At 36.2% G+C, this 25,659-nt stretch overlaps 4 protein-coding genes across 6 annotated transcripts; 3 read left to right on the plus strand and 1 right to left on the minus strand.

Moving 5' to 3' along the window:
• Positions 1-1,559: 1,559 nt before the first annotated feature.
• LOC113782676 (tRNA-specific 2-thiouridylase MnmA) lies at positions 1,560-6,646 on the plus strand. The gene is made up of 10 exons (XM_027328555.1): positions 1,560-2,045; positions 2,567-2,641; positions 2,913-2,966; positions 3,169-3,247; positions 3,337-3,464; positions 4,051-4,134; positions 4,323-4,406; positions 4,606-4,757; positions 4,960-5,110; positions 5,635-6,646. The coding sequence occupies exons 1-10, from the start codon at positions 1,632-1,634 to the stop codon at positions 5,962-5,964; spliced, it is 1,551 nt and encodes a 516-aa protein (XP_027184356.1). The 5' UTR covers positions 1,560-1,631; the 3' UTR covers positions 5,965-6,646.
• Positions 6,647-7,442: 796 nt separating this feature from the next.
• On the minus strand, positions 7,443-8,083 carry LOC113782063 (LOB domain-containing protein 23-like). Its single transcript, XM_027327976.1, has 2 exons — positions 7,931-8,083; positions 7,443-7,748 (listed from the first exon to the last, which is right to left on the minus strand). Exons 1-2 carry the CDS (start codon positions 8,081-8,083, stop codon positions 7,443-7,445), a joined length of 459 nt encoding a protein of 152 aa, XP_027183777.1.
• A 1,172-nt stretch (positions 8,084-9,255) lies between these two features.
• Positions 9,256-14,230, plus strand: LOC113783789. The gene is made up of 8 exons (XM_027330008.1): positions 9,256-9,736; positions 10,138-10,661; positions 11,917-11,967; positions 12,055-12,162; positions 13,163-13,258; positions 13,392-13,490; positions 13,572-13,631; positions 13,749-14,230. Exons 1-8 carry the CDS (start codon positions 9,280-9,282, stop codon positions 13,812-13,814), a joined length of 1,461 nt encoding a protein of 486 aa, XP_027185809.1. The 5' UTR covers positions 9,256-9,279; the 3' UTR covers positions 13,815-14,230.
• A 1,509-nt stretch (positions 14,231-15,739) lies between these two features.
• LOC113783806 (2-succinylbenzoate--CoA ligase, chloroplastic/peroxisomal) lies at positions 15,740-22,145 on the plus strand. Of its 3 annotated transcripts, none has more exons than XM_027330028.1 (10): positions 15,740-16,340; positions 17,945-18,017; positions 18,738-18,888; positions 18,999-19,094; positions 19,394-19,491; positions 19,651-19,844; positions 20,243-20,370; positions 20,679-21,067; positions 21,348-21,553; positions 21,662-22,145. In XM_027330028.1, exons 1-10 carry the CDS (start codon positions 16,123-16,125, stop codon positions 21,816-21,818), a joined length of 1,710 nt encoding a protein of 569 aa, XP_027185829.1. In that variant the 5' UTR covers positions 15,740-16,122; the 3' UTR covers positions 21,819-22,145. The 3 variants fall into 3 exon arrangements, with proteins under 3 accessions (XP_027185829.1, XP_027185832.1, XP_027185830.1); XM_027330031.1 differs by having other exon boundaries at positions 21,015-21,067; XM_027330029.1 differs by having other exon boundaries at positions 19,002-19,094.
• Positions 22,146-25,659: the final 3,514 nt, after the last annotated feature.

The raw sequence follows: 25,659 nt of genomic DNA on the forward strand, positions 1-25,659 counted from the left end.
TATCCGTCAGAGCGTGGCATTATGGGCCCAACTGTTCATTTGTCATCATTATATACAAGAAATTTTTCCCATAAATATGAATAATTTAAATACAAAAATTAATAACAATGCTACATATTCATTCATATTAATTTTAAAATTTTAATATATTCTAAATAATTATTTAACAATGCTACATATTCATTCATGTAGGAAAGATTTACTCTTTAATTATTTACTAATTTTTAAAATTTTGTTTGTATACTCTCACTATAATATGATAGTATACACCAAATAATATACCTCATATTAAAAACTTAGTAAAAACTTAGTAGATATTCTTTTTTATAAATATTATTTTAAATTTTTATAATGGCCATAAATCTAGAACTATATATTTAATTAAGTAGAAAAGATCTGCAATTCATTTTTCTTCATTAATAAATATTCAGTTTTCAACAATATTGGTAAATCTGTCTGTGTAACAATTAATTCTCTTTTTTACACTAAGGTGATTCAAAATTAATAGAAGAGATGATGAACAATTTGAATACTAATCAAGGATATGGTAATTAAAAGAAGTAATTTATGGGATATATAATATTTCAATAATTGTGATTTGAAAATGGTTTTACTATAGTTTTATATAATAACAGGATAGAAAGTAGAAATTATTAAGATAAGATTAGTTATTTTTTTTAACTTATTTTAAAATTAGAGAGAATTTTTATGGATATAATATAATCTAGATAGGATTCAATATAGGTAAAATCTAAGTGACTCATAATTCATTAATTCTCTTTAATTAGGCATGTCACGTAGGAGTAAAAAATAATTCTGATTAAAATAATTACTTTCATATATATATATATATATTCTTCATAAATTTCATTTTGGTCCAAAGAGAGGTCCCTTTTGATTTGCGCTTTTCTGGAAAAATAAAAAAATGTTATTTTTTTCAATAGTCTTTTCAAAAATTGTTTCCAAAAGCCAAAACTCCCTTATTAGATTGTTATTTTTTTGGAATTTTTTTTATAGAAAAATGTATCACAATGATTTAATATATATGAGCTAAAAATTTGACTGATAAATGTGCTCATAGAAAATGTAAAAAATAAATTTAACCTAAAACCTTAATGCAAACATTTCTTTTGCTTCATTATTTTTTTTTCGGGTTCATGGAAAGGGCATAAGCAACTAGTCTATAATAAGTAATAATAGTTGAGAGTAGATGTATGAATGAGGCTAATTGAATTGAATATTTTAGTGCTCAAATTTATTTAATTATTTTAATCAATTTAAAATTTTGTTTGACCTTTTTTTTTGTTGAATCGAAGTTGAAGAAATTTTTTATTGAATTTAAAAATTATCAAACATCAAAAAAATATGATTAATTAATTTGAATTAAATTAATTTGAACAAACTCTTATCAAATCAAATCAATTTAAGTATGAAATAGTTTTAGTTTAGTTCAGCATTCAGTCTTGATGCGAGTGCCGCCGTACAGCTAGTTGTACATATGTATGTGTTCGGTCGGGCGATTATCCTTCCCTGACTCTCTTCCCGGCTCCACCCCGCAAAAGCTAGTGCTTAGTTCGACGCTCCATCCATCCATCTCCAGGATCAGTATTCACTATATGCAATAAACAATAATGTTAAAAGTTACTGCAGCCTCAATGGGTTCTGCAATCTTCTTCACTCTCCAATCCTCAATCCAAAGAACTCTCTCCAAAAGCCTCTTCTTCACTTTCTCATACCCCATGCCCAAATTCCCTTTTCGTCATTTGCTATCAACCACCACCAAACCATCTCCTTCTTCCCTTCTAGCACCCCTTTGCACCGTTGCTAATAGCAGTGATGTTAATATCGTTCAGAAGGAGATTAACACCCCCTACAAAAGCATCTTCATCGACCCCAAATGTTATCTTTCTTGCTCTATGCCGGACAAAAAGCCTCTCAAAATCGCCGTTCTCCTCAGTGGTGGAGTCGACAGCAGCGTTGCCCTCCGCCTCCTCCATCTCGCTGGCCATTCTTGCACTGCTTTCTACCTCAAAATTTGGTTTCACGTTAGGCATTTTTTTTCTTTTTTATACTACTCTCTCTCTGTTTTTTTTTTATTTATTACTAATATATTGATGATTCCCTTTTGCTGCGAATTCAGGTTTTTTTTTTAAAAAAAGCTTTTCCGTGTTGTGTGTAATGAGTTTTGCGTGAAATTCTCAACAGTCTAGAGAACTGATTATCATTTGAACATTCTCTGTAGAATTTGGGATGTATTAATTCTGTGGAGAAGAAAGTTGTTATGCATTTCGTCAAATTCTTGAGTGAGCTACTAGTATGACATTTCGGGTTAAACTTTAGTTAAGAGATTCATTATCTTGCAATGCTTCAAGTGAAGAAGATCTGCTATAGTCATTCATACATAAGAGTCATGTAATGCTTATGAACAAATTTCCTGTTAAAAGTTCCCTACCATACCATAATATTTTACACTTTCACTACCCAATTGCAGTTCCCTACTCTTTATGTAGCAAATTGGGTTTGCGCACACTAAGCTGCCATCTGACTTGATTCCATTTCCTTTTAGGAAGAATTCGAAAACTTTTGGTCTGAATGTCCTTGGGAAGATGATTTGAAGTATGCTAAAGCTGTCTGTGCTCAGGTAATACTTCCTTCTTTTCCATCATTTTAGTTCTTAGTACATTTTACAAATGAGTAAATGTCCTAAGAATTTAATATCAACAAAAAATAGTTTACTGCAGGTTTTCGTCTTTGTTTTGTACTTTTGCTATTGCATAACCAAGTCCTAACTGAAATATGTGTCATTATGTTCCATCTTTCATGGGCACATTATACTTATTAGTTTTTTGTAGGCATCTAGTTCTTAATATCCTATCATTCCTGAAAAAACTGCACCTAAATTTGATCTACAGGTTGATGTTCCTCTGGAAGTTGTCCATTTGACAGATGAATACTGGAATAATGTGGTATGTGCAGTTTGTGTGCTAATTGAATTGCTTGCCATTATGTGTTTATTTTTTATTGGCTACTTATTTTATTCTTGTATGATTTAAATTTTTCTCAAAACTAGAATTTTTTACTCCTATAGGATTTTTAACCTAGTTAAACAATAGATTTCTGTTGGTTGCTCCTTTATTGTGACTTTTTCTGTGTTCGTTTCATGTTTAGGTCTCTTATATTATTGAGGAGTACCGATGTGGGCGCACTCCAAATCCAGATATTCTTTGCAATACTCGAATAAAATTTGGTCAGTGATTTACCGAGTTCCTAGTTATACTCATTGTTTGATTTTCTAAGTAGTTATGGTTTATCTAAAGGATGTACGTTTATCATCAGGTGCATTCCTTGATGCCATCAGTGGCATGAATTTTGACTTTGTTGCTTCCGGTCATTATGCAAAAGTTGTTCACATATCTGCTGATCAAACAGATGAGTTTTCTGTTTTGGAATTGTCAAAAGATATGGTATGTGGGTGATACAAACTGTATTCTCTTTGGTGGCATTAAGATAATGTTATCAAAAAATTGTCAAAATAGGCAACCTGCTGTACAAGCACTTTGCTTTGGCATGTACTGCATCTTAGTTATGCTTTAGTCTCAGTTAACTCCCTCCTAATATGTGCTTTGCCTACTAAAAGCAGACAATAAAATGGTGAACTGATGCTCAGATTTTCCGTAAATTGAATTCTGTCTTTGCCGTTGTGAAGTGATCATTTTTTTCCCATTACATGATTATATGCCTGCTTAAGTGTCTCCTGTAATTCTTTTGCTATGTCTTTCAAAGTACTTGTTTGTGCACATTTAACAGTGAAACTACTGCCACACATGCTACATTGTAGATTAGTGGAACAACATCGCAGGTTTTTGGTCACCCCCCATGAAAAAGTTAGTGTTTCATGTGACATTCGAAAAAGTTACATCCATTTAGACAGAAGAGTTGGGCATAACGTTCTTCTACATCATTTTAAGATGGTCTACACTTCACTACAGATTTCATGTACTTATATTGTAAGTATACATGTTTTTGAATCTGTGGTTTTTTGTCTTTCAGGTTAAGGATCAAACCTACTTCCTATCACATCTCTCACAATCTCAGCTAAGACGGCTAGTTTTTCCTCTTGGATGTATCCCAAAGGTTTGGTGCCTTTTCTATGGATATTTTATGTGTTTTGTATGATATTTCTTTTGTGGGTAGGCTAAGCCTAGTATGACATCAACCATCTCTTTGTTATTGCTGTATACTTCTGGTCACTTTCTGAACAACTCTAACTTGTCTGGCAGACTTCGATGAAAGTTTTCATTCTTATTCTGAATAGTTTGCAGGATGAAGTTCGCAAACTTGCCAAGGCTTTTTGTTTACCCAATCAGGATAGAAAAGATTCTCAAGGAATATGCTTTCTGGGCAAGGTACCTTTCCAGTGACCATTTTCTGATGTATAGCAATCTTTGCCACTTCATCTGGATTATTTCTAAGTTCAGAGCATGGTGTACACTTTCAGGCTGAAATTTTTGAATAATATTTCTCATCAGGCCAGCTAATATTATTTTCTTGTACGGTTACCTATGTAATCCTTCTTTTATGTCAATTTTACTCTACATGGTGCAGATAAAGTTTAGTGAATTCGTTGCAAAACAAATTGGTGAGGAGGAAGGTATAATATTGGAGGCTGAAACAGGGGATTACCTTGGAAAACATCGTGGATTTTGGTTCTATACAATTGGCCAACGGCAAGGTCTACGTCTTCCTGGAGGACCCTGGTATGGCTTTTTAAACATCACTTCATGCTGGTCACTACAGTTGTGCATTAGTAATTGTTACTGATTACTGGAGATAACAAAGGTGCAGATTACTGGAGATAATTACTTTGATATTGCACCTGGCCTTTGTTAATCTTAGTGTCCTTACCTGAGTGGTGATATTCTACTTAGCAACTTTCTAATGCATCTTGTTCTTGCATAGGTATGTTGTTGAGAAAGATGTTACAAATAACGTTGTCTTTGTCTCGAGAAACTACTTCTCAGTCGATAAGAAAAGGCGCTTATTCCGTGTTGGGTCTTTGAAATGGCTTAGTGGCTCACCACCCAGCCAGGTCAACCAGCTCAAATGCAAGGTACAATGACCAATGCATTTCTGGATGATTGTTAATCCCTGATTGACTGACTAATTACCTGGATAGGGAAAAAAGTATGACCAGATAACTGCAAAACTCAAAATTATTTTGAGAGGACCTTGGAGCCATAGACCTTTAAAAGTAGCTTCATGATTGTTTGTTATTGAATATCTTGGTATAAATTATCATTTCTGAGGTGTTTTTGACCCTCAAAAGAATGCTCCAAGTAGTCAATTCTTCCTGACTGCATTTTTTCAGCATCTTCCCCAACATCCAACTTGAGGTTTGTTGAGATCTCCTCTGACAGCATGCCTTGAAGAATTTAAAACCTATGTAATACTATTTTTCTTTTGCCTGGAAGATAATGCCAATGATTGCAATACTGCAATGTGGTAGTGATTAGTGTGATTTGTGTGCCTTAATTGCGTATGTAGTGCTCAAATTGGATGAGTGTACATTATGGTGCTTTTGGAAGCAGAAATCCTTCACATACTCATTTGTAATGGGTTCTGAACTTTTCTTAGGTTCGACATGGCCCTTCTATCTATGATTGCAGCCTGAAAATGGAAGCTGATGAACGTGGTGACATAGTAGCAGTGGTCAGATTATCTGAAGATGATCAGGGTCTGGCGGCAGGGCAGTATTCCGCTTTCTACGATGGAAGGTTCTGCATTGGTTCTGGTGTAATTTTGGAGTCATGGGACGATCAGGGTTTCCCTGTTTGTGCAAAGGCACTTGAAATTGCCAGAATGGAAGATAAGTCGATGCTTGGGAAGCCTGTGAAGATAAAGGAAAAATCGCAGATTGACTTGGAAGGTTCTGAAACTAGAGGCCTGATTGGGATTAAATGTTGAATTGACAGTTCCTACAAATGGTAAAAGCAAGGTACCAAAGCATGAAAATGTGTCCAGCTTTCCCCTAAATTGGCTGCAACAGCTTCATGAAAAGTGGTTGCAGGTATTCGAATTGCTGCATAGTCATGCGTGCTTTATGAGACAAGACTTGAAATCTCATCAAGGTCCATCAGGGTTGGATATCACACCGAAATGGCTGATACCTGACTGCCTTGATTGATCTGGAGCAGATATAGTTCGGAAGTGGCAATGCAGTCTTGACTTTGTGCCAAAACTGGTAAAGGGATTAGTTAACTGCATTGATTTATGGTGCAGTTCTGATTGACTCTTTGAGTCCTCAGTTTTTGAAAGATTTGGCAACAGGGTAAGTGTTTGTTATTTCCTTGGTGAGGAACTGAAGGGCCTGAGTGAACAACCGTGCAATCAGCACACTTCCCTTTGTTTGAACAAGAAGATAAAGGGATTGAGGAGGCAAAATTATGAACAAGGTTGAAGCTTTCCTGGAAAGAATGAAAATCAAAATGCCTGGCTGAGAATTCCAAAAATCAGAGCTAATCAGTCTCATTAGGTTGCTAGAGTTATAGGTTCTTGATTGATGTAATAGTATACAACCATTTAATTTGGGATCCCAACTTGGCAATTTTCTTGTATCAGTGATAGTTAAATTCAGGTTCGGGTTCAATTCATGTCTTGAATGTTCATTCTAGCATATTTTTATTTCTACAAGTGCAAACAAGCATATGCATGATCTACTAGTCTTGATGCATTTTACTATCTCCAAAATGCAGATTAATGAAGAAGATGTTTAATCTTGGTATAAAAAGAAGGTTAAAGAACTAAGTTCTTAACCCAAAATGCACACGCACACACATAAAACTGCTCGTATAGACCTGGACATATCTTGAGAACTTTCTCATGCATAATCAAAGTGCGATGAAGAACCAAATGCAGGAGAGGAATTCTGATCAACTGGCTCAAAATATTTGGTTTGCAGAAGGTAATTCTTCCATAATTAGCTTTGTTGCTGTGGCTCGATCTATTACCCTTCCATAATTAACCAAATGCACGATTAACTTTGTTTTGTTTCTTCAGCATTAAAATTCTATTACTGCCATGGCTTCCCATTTCAGCCAGGACATGAAAAGCTTAAGCTAAAAATCTAGATTTAAAAAAATAAAAGAATGATAACAAAGCTTATAATTCTAAATTGCCTTATGTCTTGAAGGAAGAAAAGGTTTTTTTAAGAGAATTTGGCCATTGCTGCTAAAACTAATTGTTCAAGCTAATTCTGCAATATATGCAGTGCTGTAAGCTGGGATAAACATGGAAATCCCATTCAAGACTAGGAATGGGTAACTCTTTCCAAGCTTAATCATAAAAGAAAATCTTTTTTCCTCTTTTAATCACATTCACAACCAAGAAAATAGTATCCCAAAAAAAAGAAGATGAAATCTACTTTTGTTTGATAACCCAAAGTTCTAATAAAATTGACAGATTGAAGGGTCATATGTTGATGAGAAAGTGCCCTCTCCTCCACTTTCCAAGGTGAAGTTTGCAGAGCTTGTTGCAACATTAACTTGCTGATTTTGGTGTGTTGCTTCATGATGACCATTAAGGACAGCAATCTCTGCTTGAATTTTTGCTAGTTGGCATTCAGCATCGAAAATTTGTTGCTGCAGTAATGCAATCGTCCCAACACAACCGTACACAGGATCTTTGATTCGGCAATATGCTTCATAGTACATGGCATTTGCTGCTTCAGCTCGTTGTTGCACTGGAACTTGCTGTTTAATTATCAAAATCATCAAGGGAAACACATCAAGATTAGTCTTTTCTCATACACAAGAAAGTTCTGCTAAAACCAGACATTAACACATGATTTTGCATGCAGTTGTCGAAACTTGCAAGACAGCAAATGTCAGATTAACTTCACATTGGTTGCCTAAAGATGTGATTGACATGTTACCTGAAGCATCTTTGCAACATTGCTAGCACCATAAATTTTGTGAACACAAGCGAATCTTTGAGGATCATTGGGAGGAAAATGAGGAGAGAGTATACAATTAGAAGGGCATCTTCTTCTTAAATACTTACAACCAGCACACCTCTTTGAATTCATTTCTGAGATCCTCAGAGAATATCTTCTGCGTTTTTCCCACCTCAAGATATTGCCAAGATCCTTTCTCAAAATCTGCTATTGTGTGAAGAACAAAATCTAATGGAGATTCTCTTCTAAATCATTCTAGTGTTCTTATAAGCTAATGAATGGAAAAAAGTTTTTCACTTTTTTTTTTTTTTGGATTTTTGAAAGGAAAGTTACCGGTAGACCAAGTTTTCACTCTTTTAAATCATTGAGTTTTGGATGTAAAGTTACCAGTAAATTGAAATTCTAAGCTTAACCATGTTCAGAGATGCAAAAATGGTAAGAATTCCAGCATGTTCAACTCCCTAACAGCATGCATACGCCACTCTCTATTCAGACCAGACCATGGTCCAAGTCTTTTCTTTACACCACTTTCTTTTGTCTCAGTGTTGTGCATCTTAGGCTTAGCTCCAATAACATGCATACACCAAATTTTGCATGCCAGCACGTATATCATTGCCACCATCACTATTGCAGTTGCAACAACACCAAGGTCCGTTTGGATTAGTTGTTTTTGGGAATGTTTTTGAAAAATTTTACTGTAGCAGAGTTTTTATAGTATATTTTTGGATATTTAAAAGTAGAAGAGTTTTTAGAATATATTTTGAAATTTTTTTAAATATTAAAAAAATTTTAAACTACTTTTTAGAGTACTTTTTAAAAATTTTAATAATATTTAAAAAACTAGCTTTTGAAAAACTAGTGAATCTAAATATTTCTGAGTGGAAATGGATTTTTTTTTTGGTTTCTTTTCAAGAAAAGAAAGAAAGAAGTTCAAATATTCTATCAAGGGTTTCGCATGAGTCCCTATATGTTGATTGGCAACAATTCTTAATAAGTATTTTATTTTACGGAGAGAGTTTCTGATTTTTCAAAAGTCAAATTAACTATTTTTAACGTGTAAATCGAACAAACTATCTAGATTACCATATCCATTTCCTATTACAAATTCTCTAACAACAGCCTTTAGTTGAGTAATAATTTACGAGAACAGTTATTTATTGGAAAATCTATAAAAATTCATTCTAAAAATACTTCCTTTATTTAGTTGGGGATGGATGGAAACAGCCAAAGTTCAGGGGCCCTTCTGCAATTTATACCCTCCTGTCCATCCTTCTCTAGAACCCTAAACCCCTCTAAGAAATGAACCCAGAAAAAAAGAAAGCAAAAAAATGAGCAAATGGTCTCGTCTTATCCTCAACCATCTCCGGCACATAACCGGGCCGGGCCCTCGTCTCCTCCCAGCCCGACCTTCCTCTCCAACCATCATCCGGCTCTTTTCGACCGCGTCGGAGCTGGAGGAGACGCGGAAGGCGATCCAAGGGATACTGTTCGAGGTGGAGAGGGACAAGCAGAGGGAGAGGGACGAGAGGAAGCGAAAGGGGCTGGACACGGCCGACATTGACGCGGAGGACGAGGAGGATTTCATGGGCGTCGGGCCCTTGATCGAGAAGCTTGAGAAGGAGAATCTGAGAGGAGAGGCGGAGATGTACGAGGAGATGACTGAGTCAGACTCCGACGACGACGACGATGACAGGTGGTCGATGGAAGAGGTGGAGGAGCAGTGTTATGATTTTGAGGAGAAGTTTGAGAGACATGAACAGCTTCTCAAGGGCTTCACCGATGCCCGTAATTTGCTTATTCTATTGCGACATTTTGATTTTCTTCATTTTTTCCGAAAGTTTTGTTGACTATGGTTTTTATTATTTTTGGCTTATTTCAAATTTCGGATATTTTGGAATGGAATTATGAATTTGAGTGCAAATTTACTTGGTTTGGTGAAGGCATATCGTAAAAATTTGATCTTTGTTAAAGCACTTATTCCTTTATATGCATGCATTAATCATGTAAAACCTGGTGATCTGTGCTTCTAGTAGTTCATTTTAGAGTGAAATGTAAAAAGTTTTTATCATCCCATGCTGAAGCATGTTGGATAAAACTTTAGATTGACAGGCTAATATTGTAAATTGTGGAATGGAAATTATCTAGTATAGAAAGGTTGATATTATGGTTTTTATGCCTTTGAGCAGAGACGCTTGATGATGCCTTTAAATGGATGAGGAGAATTGACAAGTTTGAGGATAAGCACTTTATGTTGAGGCCCGAGTATCGTGTGATAGGTGAGCTGATGAATCGGCTGAAAGTTGCTGAAGGCAAGGAAAAATTCCTTCTACAACAGAAGCTAAATAGGGCCATGAGGTTTATGCAGTGGAAAGAAGCTTATGATCCTAATAATCCGGCAAATTATGGCGTCATTGAACGGGAGGAAACAGGGCCCTCTGACGAACATTCAGAACAGGCAGCTTTTGAGAGAGAAGACGAGACGATTGAAGGAGAGAAAGATGATGACAACTTAGAGTTTGATGATATGAAAGAGAGGGATGATGTGTTGTTGGAGAAGCTTACGGCAATTGACAAGAAGCTTGAACAGAAGCTTGCAGTGTTGGACCATACTTTTGGGAGAAAAGGGAAGCTTTTGGAGGAAGAAATCAGAGATCTTGCTGAGGAGAGGAATTCATGGACGGAGAAAAAGAGAATACCTCTTTACAGGAAGGTCAGTTAGAGGGTAGAGGGTGTATTATGCTGCTTGTTCTAGATTATTATGAGAGTAATCCTGTTTAATGCATGTGCACTGTTTTCTTCTTCTTTTTTTTTTTTTTCCTTTTTTTGGGTTTATTGCTTTGTAAATTCACTCTCTTTCTAATCCAGCTGAGCTTTGATGTTATACTTGAATAGGGCTAAGGAGTAGCCGTATTGTTCACTGTGTCTTTTCATTTCTATTTCACTGCAGTAGCTAGAATTGTTTTTTGACACCAACTTGATCCACTTCTATATTTTCATGGTCTTTGTAATTCTTGGATTTTTGATGTCAACAGTTGATGATCTACTTTGCTTTTCAAACTTTGTGCAACTACATTGACTATCTCAAGCTGCTTGCATATATTGTTTTTGTTTTTGTCATCAGAGCACTTTTGTCCCTTTCCCCATATTATGCCTAGTTGTGATGTTAGTCTGGATACTGAAAAGTGTTAGCCATCCTCACAATCTCTGTTTCTTGTAAAAAATGATTGATTAACTGTAGCAGGACAGACTTTGAGAGCTTATATCTGAAATTTAGAGAATGATTAGATAATATCTTGTGCTTTGGAAGTTTCCCCTGCTCTGTAGCTATGCATCAGTAAACTTCTTGCTATTATCTTATATGTGACATCAAATTTTAGGTAATCATTCCGAATGGTCTTCTCCCTTTTACCTAGCCTTGAGCCCTTAATGTAGGAAATTTCGTGCTTTTTTGTATAACTTGTTGAGCAGGGCTTTATGTACCATATCACATACCTATACTGATTGATTTGGTTGTGGCTGCACGGATTAGATTTAATCCTTAGCAAGGAATCTAGGCCTGGATAATGGCGGTTCTGTTTTCTTTAACTGTTTCTGACATATATATATATATATATATATATATATATTCATTACTCAGCAAATGATATATAAGAAGGCTAAATTTTTTTGTAACCTCTCTACCTAACTGACCGAAGGTCTGCTCAAGCCACACAGCTAAAACTGGAGTAGATACTTCCTGTGCCATGGTGTTTGAATTTCATCATTCACTTTTCCTCCATTAATGAACAATGCTTTGCTAAATTTTCTTTTATTTCAACTTAATTTTTGATCCTTGTGCAAGTTTCTGTTTTTGTTTGACACTCACTCATATAACTCTGTTTGAAAATAAAAATTTGGATGTTTAGTTGCCGCTACAAGTTTATTCTGTTGAATTTTCGTTTTAACTTGACAAATAACAATTGCAGGGTTTTGATGTTAGACTTATTGATGTGAACAGAACCTGCAAAGTTACTAAGGTAAGAGAGCCTGCCTACTGTTTTTTGTTTTGCTATTTTTTTTTCTTGCAAAAGACTTTGAAATGATCTCAACTTTGTATGATTCAGGGGGGACAAGTTGCCAAGTACACTGCCATGCTAGCTTGTGGGAACTATCATGGGGTTGTTGGTTTTGCCAAAGCAAAAGGTCCAGCAATTCCCATTGCCCTTCAAAAGGTACTGACATGTGATAGCGTCTTAACCTACCTTAATTTGTCGTTTCAGGAATTGATGCTTCTTATGTGAAAAAAGTTTAGTTAACATGGAGTATAGAAAAAAACCAGATGGGGGTCTGCAAGATAACACAAAATGGAGATTGAACAGTGTAGTTTCTTTCTGAACTTCCATCACTGATTGAAAGGTGATTGTCTAGAAAAAGATGATCCAAAATGCTAATGAGATTGGAAGACACAGCTAGTCCTGAAAGCAAGACAAGTGTAAAATGTGAATTGGTCTAATCTTATAGGTTGAACTGGGAGGAACTTAATTGAGTTGTTTTTATGATCCAATCTAAACTTGCAAGGAGGTTTACACTGCAGTTGGCTTTCCTTTTTCTGGTTTCTTGCAAGTCATTGATATTTAATAACCACCCAGATAACATATCACTTGTAGAATTTTCTAGATCGCAGTTTCACCGTTGGATTTTAATCCATTCCCCCCCCCCCCCCTGGCTCAAAAACACTCCCAAAAAAAAAAAAAACTTTGGATTTTACTGTGGAGCTGTTTGATTATTATCTCAGTTTAGGGAAGCATGCTTGGTTAAGGATTATGTTACCAATGACATTTTCTTATTTTAGGTTTAATAAATGGCCATTTAATGTGCTAAGTGCTGTCATGTTTGGATCTCCTATTAACAATGCTATCTTATCCTCGTTTAACCTCCTTTGCTTCTTGCTAGCGTTGTAAGAAGGAGGAGGTTTCTTTATGTGGGTTCCTTAATTGGTATCGAAAAGGTAAAAAAGATTGGAAAAAGAGATAAAGACAAGGATACGATTTCAAATATTTAGTCCCAACTAAAACTGTAAAACAGGAGATGTTGCCTTTGCCCGGATCTTGTTTCTTTGTTATCTAATGCTGTCATTGAATGAATCTGTTCTTGATGAATTACAGAAGTGAATGATTTTGATGCATAAAACACTTCAGGTCTCTTGTTCTTTCTGATTCTTTTGTCCAACAGGCGTATGAGAAGTGCTTCCAGAATCTCCACTATGTAGAACGACATGAGGAGCACACAATTGCACATGCTGTTCAAACATCATATAAAAAGACCAAGGTACCAATGACTGTTGATTTCTTTTATTTTTTGAGGTGTCATAATTGACGTGAAGAATGTATATCATCTTCTTTCCTTCATTTGTCCTTAGTCATATGTGTATTGCTTGACTAATTAGAGTGATTTTTCTCAGGTGTATCTTTGGCCTGCCTCCACAAGAACAGGAATGAAAGCTGGCAGAACTGTTCAGACAATTTTGAACTTGGCTGGTTTCAAGAATGTGAAGTCAAAGGTATCACCAGGCTATTTGTATCTTCATTGGGATGCTGTTTTAACTTAATAGGCTGGAATTTTGATTTCAATCCTCTTGTAGGTGGTTGGCTCAAGAAATCCTCATAACACAGTAAAAGCACTTTTCAAGGCTCTTAATGCAGTAAGTAGAATCTGTTACTTTTCTTTTCATGTATACTTGTTCATTCTTATCAGTTCGATATGTTGACATATATCCTTGACTTGCATTCTGTTTTCTGTCTCCATTCTTTTTTCCCAGATTGAAACTCCAAAAGATGTCCAAGAGAAGTTTGGTCGAACCGTTGTGGAGTCATACTTGCTATAATCCACTTGTGGTTTGCCTTCAGCTTTTGAGGAACAATAGTGTCAAGATGTGGATGAACAGTGTACTTTACAATTTAATGTGGCTTATAGATCTTCGGTGTAGTGTTTCTTTGGGAAGGTCAAAAGTCAAACTGACATCTCAATCTGTTGTTATGTGTGATCAAGTCTACCTTGGAGCATAAAGACGGCATTGCAGAAACCCATTAAAGAATGATGCTACTCTAAATTCACCAGTCAGAAGTTTTGGTAGCATACTACAAACGAGTTAGGAATTTGCATTTCATTATTAAAATTAGGTTTGACTGTTTGAATATTTTGTTCCTGTCTTGGTCTAAATTGTACAAAATACTGCCATAAATGTTTCAACTCTCAGTATGCTAATGTCAGAGTAGCATGAACGCCGCATTCATTGTGTCATTGTAACCATTTTCTTTACATTGCCAATTAGGTTGATGTCAATCATCATGGCTGCTGTTTCTGAAAATTAGAGCTCAATGAGCCCAATTATTCGTACAACTGTGATGTAACTGCTGTTCAGGTTGCCTGTTCTCAGAATTATTTGATGGGAAAAAATGGAACTGGGAAGAGAAGGAAGAATTCTCCCTGCATGTTTGCTTGATTGCAATGGCACCATAGTCATTGTGCTCCATAGAATGCAGCAGATTGTGCAACAGGTTGGTTAATTATTACAGCAATTACCAAAATTCCAGAGGGTTGACAGCGAGTAGCATGGATCATGCATGGTGATGCTAGAGATTTGAGAATGTTGCCATCATCTATTTTGTATATATATTGATGCCTGCATCATGACTCATGCAATGAACCAGAAAGTTATGGATGCCAATCCTGCCTCAAGCAGTTTATCTTGAATATGCATTGAATATAATAAGGCTAGCTGGTGAATTGTGATGTTTTTGAACATGAAGCTGCAAATGTGTCAGTTGACTTGAGGCTCAGCAGCCAATGGTGGCGACTGCGCTGTACTACTATTCCCCTATGCTCCTGATTTTTAACATTGAATTCAACAAATACTTGCGGGCTGAGTAAAGCCTTCACGAATAATAAACACAAGAAAAGCCTCTAAGATGATATTGGCACCAAATTCAAGGTCAAATCTCTGGATTAGAATGAGATTTAAAACAAAAAGAAAAGAGCAACGCATTGAAGTAGTGGAAGAAAATGAGAGAAGTAGATGCCTCTTTGGACAAATCAGTTTTTAATAAGTAAATTAGTCATCTTTAGGATGTGGTTGTACTAGTATATCATAAAAGACTTGGTCAATTTAATCTTAGCATGATGTAGCATGTGATATGTCAATCTTCTACCTTTACTATGCTAAATTTTCTCCATTTTGGGATCTTGAGATTTTTGCACCACGTACTGAGATTCATACCATATTCTTGTTACTCTGGTGACATACATCTAAAGTTGCACAGCATACGAGTTTCTCAAGATTCATCCGAACCATCTATGGAATCATTTCCACTCGAGCATATATTCTTTTCAAGAGTTTACGTTGTCTGCATGTTATGGGATTTTGTAAACATAGTTTCTGCTAAAGGATCCAACTATAAATCCTGTTGATTTTCTATTGATTAGAAACACTTGTCATCCAATTGATTAGTTGCTTCTCAGCTCTGTAACGAGATTTACCTTTTTCTACTTAACAAAGTTACCTTCTAAGTTGTGGCTACTACTCGTTCAATATTTACTAGATTAGGTATAATTCACCACAATTACTTGGTAATCCGTGATTGGTGTTAATACAACACGCCGCTTAAGGCAATGTCAAGCAGCACAGTACAGATATCACATGCAGCACCTTCTCTTGGTTTTCCTTTTCTAAATTACATCTTTATGGCTATACATTGAAGTCATCAACATGGTATTTTCTATCCAAGAAAAAAAGGCCTCTACAGCAACGCAATCTGTACTTGGTTAACTTCTAAACTATTTTCTTTTGTTAATAAGTGAGCATTAAGATTTTCAAAGTCAAGCATCAAAACAGGTTGCATCTCTTGCTAGTCAATATAGGCATGGCATATGGCATGAGCTATGATGCAATTGAAAGAAAGCTGCAAATCAATATATCAGTTCATCTTCAGTTTATTACTACCATTATCATTATTTTTTTGTTGACCAAATTGTAAAATTTTGAATAGAATCTTAAACATTCTACATCTCTTCTGTTCTTCCCATAAATATGTAAGCTCAGCAGAAGCGGAGGAAAGGAAACCATTCCAATTCCCAGCAAACTTCAAACTTCCTTTTTAGTTCCATATACATTAGTTAGTACCATCTTCCAAAAGATGGGTAATTACTCAGATGCCCACATTTGCCAGTGCCTGAGCCGTCTGATGACTCTCAGGCGAAACTCAACAGTCATGATTAACGTCGCCGCCGCAGAAGAAGGTGACTGCAGGAAAACCGGCATGCAGTTCGCGGAGGGAGTGCTTAGATTGGCCGACGGGCTTCTCCAACTGGGCCTCAAGCCCGGCCACGTCGTCGCCATTGCTGCTCTCAACAGGTTCTCTTCTCCTCTTCTCTGCTCTTCGTCTGCTCGTTTCTTGCATAGTTGCATGATCAGTTCTCATCGGACGTGGGTTTAGCCGTACCACGCTGGTAACACAAGTTTTATCTTAGGAATCTGAATTTGTGGTCTGGATGCTCCTACCCATATATGCCACTTATCTTCTTCTCATAAGTTTGTGCTTATATGTAAACATCAAAAATTCAATACCATGTACGTCAACAAGATTGAGTAGTTAATCTTGACTGCGAATTGGAAGTTTGATATATGTGTCCGGTGACATTGGATTCGGAGCCCGACAAAGTGGTACACCAAATTTCTTCTTCTCTATATTCAGAGCAAATTATCCGAAAAGTCACTGAACTTTTTAAATTATAGAGTTTTGACTACTCAATTTTTAAGAGTATATATTTATCTACTAAACCACCAGAAATATAAATTTTGGGTCATTTCGTCTATTTTCATCATTAAATTTACTAGATTTAAGGATCGTACGAGTTACGAGATATAACCAAATTTGGCAAATTTAACAGTGAAAATAGATAAAAATGACCTAAAATTTACACTTTTAACAATTTAGTGGGTAATTATATACACGAGTCACAAGATATAACCAAATTTGGCAAATTTAACCATGGAAATATGTAAAATGGCCTAAAATTTACACTTTTGACAATTCATTGGTAATTACGTACTCTTAGAAGTTGAATGGTCAAACCTCTACTATTCAAAAAATTTAGTGGCTATCCAAATAATTTGCTTCTAAATTATGTAAAAGAAATGATAGACGTAGTAACAACTAATTAGTTCTAGAAAAAAAATTTACTAAGCTAATCTGATATATAATTTTGCGAAATAAGCAAGTGATTGAAATAAAAAAAATTATATTAAAAAATGTGTTTGTGACGCAGGCAATATTTTGACTAATAATTCCTATCCAAACACACCCGGCTGCCGTGAATCCTAGGAGAGTCATGTACCACGATCAGATTGGTCTCGTACATTCCATCTTCCACTCATTATCCATTCCTAATTTGCCTCTACGACTTTCGATTGTATCAATTCGCTCCCTAATACTTTTGATTTTTTTTTTTCCTAATGTCGAATATGAATGTTTTTAAGCGCAATGAGTAAAGACAACATTAGCTTTTATTATTTTGTCAAATAGATGCTGGTTTATTCCAAAGGTTATAGCCCCAAATCCAAGAAACTTACAGAACAAAAATTGTTAAACAAGATTCACATTCTTTTTTTTTTTTTGTTAAATTTGTATAAAGTCTGTAATCATGTTTCTTGCTATCCAAATTAAGTGTCAAATTATAAGTATCGTTGGACTTGGAAAAGGAATTAAACCGTGTAAAAAGTATCATTAGTCAGCAGTTGGAGGATCCTGATGTGAAATTATTGTTCTTTTAATCAGCATTTTGCATTTAACAAGAACACCTGACTAAAATCAAGAGGGCTCATACAAAATCACACATAGAATTTGGGAAAATTGTTGTTCATAAATCATGAATGCTAGCTAACTTCTCATATGATCAGCTAGGACTCAGAATGAAATGCATCATATGTCTACTTATGAATCAATCTTTACCTTTCAGTGATTCATATTTGGAGTGGTTACTGGCGGTTACATATGCAGGAGGGATAGCAGCTCCTTTCAACTACCGCTGGGTCAGTTTCCTGGTGATCTTTAGTCACTGTTTACTTTCTTTCTAACTCCATTACCTCGTTCACTTTGAAAATGATTGACAGAAGAATCCAAGAAAGTTTAATGGAGAAGGCAATGATTATAATTTAGTTGCTCTTAACTATTTGACTATTGAGAGAAGAATTCACTTAATCTAGAAAGGGGATAATCGAACCATTCTGAAGTTTACATTCTCCACTCACCAGCATAGATGACTATAAGTTGTACAAACTTGATTGGTTCTTTTAAGTTGTGAGCTGTAAGTCCATGGTTCAAAGTCGCGGTCGCGATTTGGATCGTTCCACGTCGATCTCGACATATTGGTCACGGTCTCAGTGAAACGCAAATTATGAAGCATTTAATATTCTAAATATTGTGAATAATATTCAAAAATATGCTAAACAATAATAATAAAAAAATTAACAAAGGAAAATCTGTAAAATGTAAATTTGCGAGTTAACTCGGGATGACTTGGGCCGACTAGGCTGAGACTATGCATATCGGAGACTTCTCAGCCGAATTCTCAGTGACTCGGCTGAGTTCTCGAAGAGTCAAGTATCTTGGAGTCATCTCGTCCTGGTATCATATCGAAGGGTTCGTTCTGGTGACGACTCGGCCGATTCGTCTCGATCTCTTCCGAGACTTTGAACTTTTCTGGTAGATTTTACTGGACTACTACAAGTTATGCCTTTTGCTTCAAGCAGAGCTTACAGGAGGCAAGATTGGCAATGAATGAAGTGAAGCCTATCATGTTGGTGACTGATAAAACCCATGATTACTGGCACTTCAAATTGCAGACTGACTTAAGGTGGCATGTTTCTATGACCGCTCCTAACTTCAGCAGCCACGGTGATGGTATGACACTTGTTTGTATCTAAAAATACTTACAAATAAATGCAAGGCCTCCCATGTTTATTCTTTAATCCTCAGCATCTGAAACCTTATCCTGGAAAACATTTTTGCAGCAGTTTTGACAACAGAATTGTTGAAGTCCAGTTCTCTGAACTCGGCCAGGCTTTTATGCGCACCTAATAATGCAGCTCTGCTATGCTTTACCTCAGGTATGTTTTGGCCTTCAGGAAGCATACATGAGTTCTTGTACTCGTGTGTATACAATGAAATTCAACAACAATCTTATGGTCGTTAAACAGATGAGTGAAATAGTGAATGTCTGCACATTCTTATATTGATCTTGAAAATATTGAACTAGAAACAGAGGCAAGAATTTTGCTGCTAAGGATGATAAAAATTATATTTTGAGCATTACCTGTACGTGTATGGAGTTATTTTCTGGGTCAGATTCATCTACTAATGTGTTTCACGCTTTCCCTTTCACCCGTTCCCTTTTGGACTGAAATAGGGACATCTGGAAGGCCAAAGGGCGTTATGCTAAGCCATTCAGCTTTGATTGTACAATCCCTGGCTAAATTAGCACTTGTTGGTTATAGTGAGGATGATGTACGCCTTTCTTTTGATCATCTCTTGCTCTTGTTTTCTTCATTTCTTGCACACAACTACAATCATAAGCAATAGAAGAGATACAGGAGCAGAAACAAAGGGCTCTTTTAATCATTTCACTTCTTGATTATTGGCTTCTTTTTACGTTGTATTTTACAGATTTATCTGCATACATCGCCTTTGTGCCACATCGGAGGGATATCTTCAGCTCTGGCAATGCTGATGGTTGGAGGTTGCCATGTTTTTATACCCAAATTCGAAGTCAAGTCGGCAATTAGAGTCATAGAACAACACCACGTTACCTCATTTATCACGGTACCAGCTATGATGGCTGATTTAATCTCTTCAGCTAGGTGAACTACTTCCCCTAAATTGTGAAGTTGCTATTAAGCACCCATCTGTTTGGAATCTTCCGTCAGAGTAACAGAAAATGCATGGATTCCTAGGAATTGCCTGTTCAATGCTGATAGAGGGTAGAGGAGAAAAAATTGTTCTGGTTTGTTTTTACACAAAGATAGATAGTGATGTATTGTAACTTTTCTAGGTGTTGAGTATGCTGCACTTAGTAGAACCACACAATTTTCCCCTCAGTAAAATGATTGTGTCAAATGCTGGATGTGTCTTGCTACATAAGTTTGTTAGATCTTTACATAGCTGCTTATTTATGTACAACTGTTTTTCTCTCCCTACATAATCAGCCTAATCTCATCTATTTCATTTCTCACTAAGTTCACTTTAAAGCTTTCTTCAGGACAACTCAAACTACCAAGAATTTTGAGACAGTCGACAAAATATTAAATGGAGCTGGAGGTCTTTTACCAGGACTTCTTGAAGGTGCCGTCAAAGTTTTCCCAAGAGCTAAACTAATTTCAGCTTATGGTGAGTCTCACAATCACAATATGTCCTTCCTAGTTATGTATTCTCAAATTGGAAAACAGCTCCAATACGAAAAAGCATTTGAAACTGAACATTGTAGGTCTGCTATAATCCTATTTATTGAAGTTTGAGGTATATTAATGTATGACTTTGCTTCCACTCAGCTTAATTTATCTTCAAATAATATTTGGTCCATCTGTCCTTGGTCGGTTGCATCAGTTTTGCTTTCTGTCACCTTTTAAATTGCCATGTAACAACTTTCTCTTGAACTAGTCATGACCCCTGATTGTCTGGTAATTGTGCTTCTAAAGGGATGACAGAGGCATGTTCTTCTTTAACCTTCATGACCCTTTATGATCCAACCATTGGGAGCTATAATCAGCACCGTCAAATGATAGATAGTAAAACTTCCGATTCAGTTCAGCAATTTGCTGGAGTTTGTGTTGGAAAGCCTGCACCACATGTAGAACTAAGAATCAGTTCCAATGGTTCTTCTCAAGTGGGGAAGATATTAACTAGGGGCCCCCATGTAATGCTTGGATACTGGGGTCAAATTCCAAGCAAGTCTTCCTCCCCAGCTGATGAAGGTTGGTTTGACACCGGTGATATAGGACAGACAGATGATTGTGGTAACCTTTGGCTTATAGGTCGCAACGGCAGTAGAATCAAGAGCGGGGGAGAGAATATCTATCCTGAAGAGGTAACCATCACTAACCAGTTCTATCTTCTGTTCTTTCCTATTCAATTTTCATAAAATGAAATCCCGGATTTTGTCGTGCGTATTCGTCGTTTAAGTAACAAATGCAAGGAGCAACTTACACAAACATTTACTTCTTTTATGTCCTGAATTCTACAAATATAAGGTAGGTACATGAACAATGGAGCATCAAACAAACAGATTGAAGGATATATACATGATATGCACACTTAGGAATCACATTTTCATTTGTTGCTTACTATTGATGAGTTTAAGGACACAGGTTGAAGCTGTTATATTGCAACATCCTGGTATTTCCACAGTCATTGTTGTTGGGCTCCCGGACTCTCGCTTGACGGAGATGGTAGTTGCATGTATTCGACTAAAAGATAACTGGCAATGGGACGAATTCAATCCCTGCAATGACAAAGATCACTGCTTATCCAAAGAAATCCTACAGCAGTTTTGTAAAGATAAGAACTTGACAGGGTAATTGCTGTTGCTTAATGCGTTTTCTCCCCCTCTAATTGCATCGTTCATATGTACTAAGGCAAAACGTCAGCCCTTTAACACCATTTTTGTTATCTCCTTCCGCAGATTTAAAATTCCCAGAAATTTCATTTTGTGGAGGACTCCATTTCCAATGACAACAACAGGAAAGTTGAGAAGAGATGAAGTCAAGAAAGAAGCTATGTCCCGTTGGGTAAATGAAAATGTTTTCTCCAGCGGGGTGTTGCTGTCCAGCAACCTGTAACTATATCAACACAGAAACTAACCTGCAACTCTTAGCATGAGATGTCTGAGCAATCGGTCCAAGACTTTGCTAGAGACAAATTAGATTTAGCAATGCACGAAAAGAAACATAAAGTCAGTTAGTTGAACATCTTGCTCAATTTTTGTACCATGAAACCTGGATTTAGCCATCGCAAAAAGGAAAGTAAGGGTACTGATTGGCATTTAAACATGCTTCTGTACACTTACAGAAACTAGGATATAGCCGACACTGAGGACCAATCCAGCATAATATTGTCAAGAACAGGAGAATTACTATTTTGAATGCATCACTTCACCATTCTAAGGAGAAGAGGGTTTATTACTTAAGGATCTAAAGCATGCAAGTTTCAAAAGCTGGTTTGATTCCTTTTGAGGAGATACAATTTCAGATGATGGATGCCACACATGAATACGGATTTTTGAGAATATATGAACTGATCATCTTAAGAAACTATTATGAGTAGAATGTTGAGCTAATCATAAAGCTTAACAATAAGATTGTTACAACTCAAGGGTCAAATTTAGATGAAACAAAATGGTCTGACTTGAGGAATATGGTAAACCCTGTCAAAAGTAATATTTTCACAAGAAAAAAAAAAGGCTAAGAAAGCAAAAATGGATAGCACTGCATTTTTTTTTTTACACGCTTAATTGGACTTTTGAGTTCTAACATGAAACCTATTGATTTTTTTGGTGGCAGTGGAGTGTACCCACATTAAAATAAAATGACACAAGTTTAAGTTAAAAAGTCAACCGTATTTTTAACTAAAAACTGTGATTCATGATTTTTTTAGAATTCTTTCTGCAGTGTCACTGTCGAATTTAGATTCAAAACCTATAATTAAGAGTGCGGAGAGTGTGGAATTTATCAAATTTAGATTCAAACCACTCTGATCCTGTGATCCATGTACTACTCAAACCTTGACCCAATTAAGCTTCAAGGCCAACCAACCTATTTCGGACGACATACACTAATATTACTTATTGTAAGAGTGAATTTTGTTTATATACACTAACTCAGTATATAAGTATAATTATGTCTGTGAACATATACTAAATGAAATAAATACAACAACCCACACTAACTTCACTAAAAGCCCATCTTACCCCGCACAAAGCCTCAATTTGGACTGGAGCATCTAATCAACCTAGTCCAACAGAGAAGTCAGCTGTGAATTGAGTGGGCTTTCAAGATTCTTATGCAGCCCATCTTAAATCAATAGCACCTTTCTGCTTTTCAAGCACGGAGGAGAAGGTCCGATATAGATTGGATTGGGTCGTCTAACATAGGAGGTGCGCCCAAATGATAAATAGCACCTGAGTGAGGAATATATTTTGGACTATGGAGTATTGATTGACCCCAGCCCTCCACTCCTTCTTCCCGTCTCTCTACTCTCTTCTGCAACGTAGAGAGTCTATTATGTAACTATGTGTGAAACATGGTTCGTCATCGTGAGTCGAGATCACATCGCAATTGCAATTATTTCACATCCGTCGTGGCACATTGATTAGATATTAGATGACGTTAAAGTACACAAAAATTTTTTAAAAATATTAAAAATTACTAAAAATAAAAAATACTATAAAAGACACAATTTAAAATAATATTACTTTAGGTAGACTCGGATATTTTAACAAATTTCATGCATCACGGATTCAAATAAAATGAATAAGAGCGAGTCGCCACGAATATGAAATTATCCACGATTTGGAGATTAGTATCTACCAATCCCTCCGTTCCGATTATGACTCGGACGAAATGACTAACCATACTGTGGAAGTGGAAAATGGAGAACAATGAAAATGCACATGCAGCAGCAAACCAAACAAAAGAAATCACTCCTGCTGCTATTGCAATTACTAGTTTAATCAGAGGTGTTGGATTAGAGAAGAAAAGAGCGATAGAAGACGAACGGAAGACTATTTACCAGTCCAAACAGCCTTTCCTCTCTTCTTCTGATTTCCCTCCAGTCTTCGTCTTCGGCATTGCAACTTCCGCTTACCAGGTCACCCTCCTTAACGTAGCCCTGTCCCAACTCTTATTAGATTTCTTGTTCTATTCACTGAATTCTTGAGGTTTTCTGCAACTGGGCTTTAAGTAACTTGTACAAAAATTGTCTCGAGTTCATCTCAGACCAGCAGAGAAAAGAATTTCACCGGCATTTTCTCATGCATGTTGGTTTTCTGTAAGCAGTAGTATTGACTTACAAGAAAGAAGGTTACTGAAAAGAAAGTTTTTTTTTATTATTATTTTTATTTTGATTGATGAATAGGTGGAAGGAGGGAGCAATGAGGGAGGTAGGGGTCCTAGCATCTGGGATGATTTTTCCCATACACCAGGTTTTTTAATTATTACTATGATCCCTTGTTATTGTTATTATTGTAACTGGAAGGAAAAATGAAATTCACCTCTTCAGTTTATCCTGCTGCTTAGGCAATATTTGTGATGGAAGCAATGGAGATGTTGCTGCCGACCAATACCACCGTTACAAGGCATCTGTTTTTTTTTTTTTTTTATTTCCCTTTTATTGCTTTCGAACTTTTTTTTTAGTGTCTAATGAAGCATGGATGCCAAAGTGCACAGCTTTTAGTCATGAAATTTGATTAATTTGTCTGATATCAGGAAGATATTGAACTCATAGCCAAGCTGGGTTTTAAGGCATATCGCTTTTCCATATCATGGACAAGAATCTTTCCTGGTAAATCTCAACCACTGCAGGGGCTAGAGTAGGTTTCATTATGCATAAATGCTTGTTGATTCTGGAATGACCAGGGTGCTGCTCTATGTTCTTCTTGATGCTTTCTTTATACTATATAACACCAAGGATATGTGATTTTCTGTGTTAGTTGGAAAGGATAATTAGACAATGAAAAGATCAATTCATCAAAAAACAAAAATAACTGAAGGAATATTCTACATCACCTACCACTATCAGTCTTCCACATTCACTTACTCTTGGCATATTATGTAAGATACACTGAAGCATAGTAGATTATAAGGTCATGAATGCTGACCATCTATCTCTTTTGCTTCCAACTTGTATCCTTTTGAGAAGATGTTAGGTTTCACCATTGTCCTTTCCAAACTCTAGATTGGTTCCTCTTCCATGCTTCATCAACTCTACTGAAGATAATGCTTGCTAGGACATGAAGAGTTTTACCTCAATCACCTGTCTCTACCCTTCAGATATTCCTAAAAAGTTAAACAGATGTTGAACGTTGGTCAGTATTTCGGTCTGTATTAGCTTTTCACAGCTAACAAAGTATACGATCCTGCCAGCAAACTTGCTTTGCAAAATGCAAACTGGATGAGATTAATAGTCAATTTCGATTATTTCTAAACATCTTTGTTAGGTAGTTGGATCCTATATTTTATGGAGATTATCCAGAAACAATGCGAGAAAGACTTGGAGAAAAGCTTCCAGACTTTTCTCGGAAGGATAAAGAGCTGCTTAGAAATTCACTGGACTTTGTTGGTTTAAACCATTATACCACAAGGTTTATCGTTGATGCAGAGACCAACAGTGAAGACAACGATGTCTTCTATAGAGTCCAGGGGATGGAAACCATCCACAATAGATGATTTTTCACTTCTAAATTCAAGTATAATATGTACTCGAAAGCTTATTAAACTTAGAAAAGAGGAGATATGTTTACCCCCTCACCGTAAGGTCTTGATTCCGCCATATCTAGCAATCAACTGTGGAACCCTCTTACCACAACCCAGCCTCAAGCAAGTGATCAATCAAAACAGAAGACAGCGAAATAGCAGAAGCCATGAATATGATGTGATTTGAATGCTAAACACAATTTCCAGGCAC

This window comes from Coffea eugenioides, chromosome 9, assembly GCF_003713205.1.
Source record: "Coffea eugenioides isolate CCC68of chromosome 9, Ceug_1.0, whole genome shotgun sequence".
In the NCBI taxonomy this organism is placed as follows: domain Eukaryota; kingdom Viridiplantae; phylum Streptophyta; class Magnoliopsida; order Gentianales; family Rubiaceae; genus Coffea; species Coffea eugenioides.